Genomic DNA, 1,375 nt, shown 5'->3' with positions numbered 1-1,375 from the left:
AGGGATGCTGTGGGTGCACTGAGCAGCTCCTGAGTTTTGTGGTGGCCACATGGGAGGTTTGGCTGGGCTGCAGGGTCAATGTGGAGAGTTGTGGCAGCACCACAGCTCAGTTACCTGAGCACTCCATCCTCCCCTGATCCACAAAACAGACAAACATAAATATTAGTGAAAGTCACACCCCTGATCCACAAAACAGACAAACATCAATACCAGTGAAAGTCACACACAAGGGCTTTGTGTAGGCCGGCAGTGGAGAGAGTTTGGTTATTTAAACATGTCTGTGCATGTTAATTTTCTGTAACTTCCTCTAGCTCCTATAATAATAACACCGCCACAATAAGGCATTGTTTGATTCTCCTGTCCTTGCTGCAGGGACCATTTGTTCTGCCCCAGGACAGTGGGTCCTGTGCAAAAGCCTGTCATTCTTCAGAGTCACTTAATGAACAGCCTGGGCTGGCAGGGTGTGGATTGACAGGCACATTCTGTGGCTTTGCTTCATTAACAAGAGGAAAGTGGCACTGGAAAAGGGCTGAAATTAGCAGTGGCCTCCAGCCACCACTGTGACTATCTGTTCATTTAAAAATATTGTACTGTATTGCTTCTTGGGCCAGAAGTAACCACAGATGAGCCCCCAGTCCCTGCTGAGAGCAGACAGATCCCATGAGAGAGTGCTTGGGTTTCCACTGTGGGATGTTACACCATGACCTGTATGGACCCCTGTGAAAGCACAGGGAAAATTCTCTTGGCATAGGAAGGATTTCCTCTTTGAAAAATATCTGATTGTTGTTCCTCCCCCCCTAGGGTTCAGAGACACCCTTTTGAGAGGATAGCCACTCCTTTCCAAGTGTACAGCTGGACAGCTCCCCAGGCAGAGCACGCCATGGACTGTGTGCGGGCAGAGGATGCTTACACCTCCAGGCTGGGCTATGAGGAGCACATACCTGGACAGGTATTGGTTTTGCTGTGCCTCCCAACACTGGCAAGGGTTCTGCTGCCAGCTGAGCTGGGAACAAGTTCACTTTCAACAAATAATTCTGGCAATTTTGCTCATCAAGGGAAAACTTGCAGGAGTCCTTGTTTTTCACTTGACTACAGGGGCTGTGCTGCTCAAGCTGCAGCTCCTTGAGCATGGAGGTGTCTGAGAGGAGCAGCTTCTGCCTCAGTGTTCACAAATTCCATGTCTCTTCTCTGAAGGGTTCCACTGCACAGGAGGCAGAGCAGTCCCTTGTGCCAGGCCTGGAATGGCTCTTGTGTCCTGAGCAGACTGTTCCAAATCCTCAGCTGCAGCTTTGTGGCACAGAGCCATGGACAGGGTGTGCCTGCAGTGTGCCCACAGCTCCTGAATGTCCCCTCCACCACAGCTCCTGAATGTCCC

General features: G+C 50.5%; 1 protein-coding gene across 1 annotated transcript in view; it reads left to right on the top strand.

Moving 5' to 3' along the window:
• Nucleotides 1-784: 784 nt before the first annotated feature.
• The window catches only part of CLUH (clustered mitochondria homolog), a gene marked incomplete at its 5' end in the record, with an annotated part of 25,199 nt that continues 24,608 nt past the window's right edge, over nucleotides 785-1,375 (top strand). Inside the window, one exon of the mRNA XM_057386892.1 lies at nucleotides 785-949. Coding sequence (XP_057242875.1) covers nucleotides 785-949 — 165 coding nt within the window. The remainder of the gene's footprint in view (nucleotides 950-1,375) is intronic.

This window comes from Malurus melanocephalus, unplaced genomic scaffold, assembly GCF_030028575.1.
Source record: "Malurus melanocephalus ecotype Western Australia unplaced genomic scaffold, MMel_1.1 scaffold_1092, whole genome shotgun sequence".
In the NCBI taxonomy this organism is placed as follows: domain Eukaryota; kingdom Metazoa; phylum Chordata; class Aves; order Passeriformes; family Maluridae; genus Malurus; species Malurus melanocephalus.
Note: the sequence above shows the minus strand (reverse complement) of the source record. Positions and strands in the feature narration are given on the sequence as shown.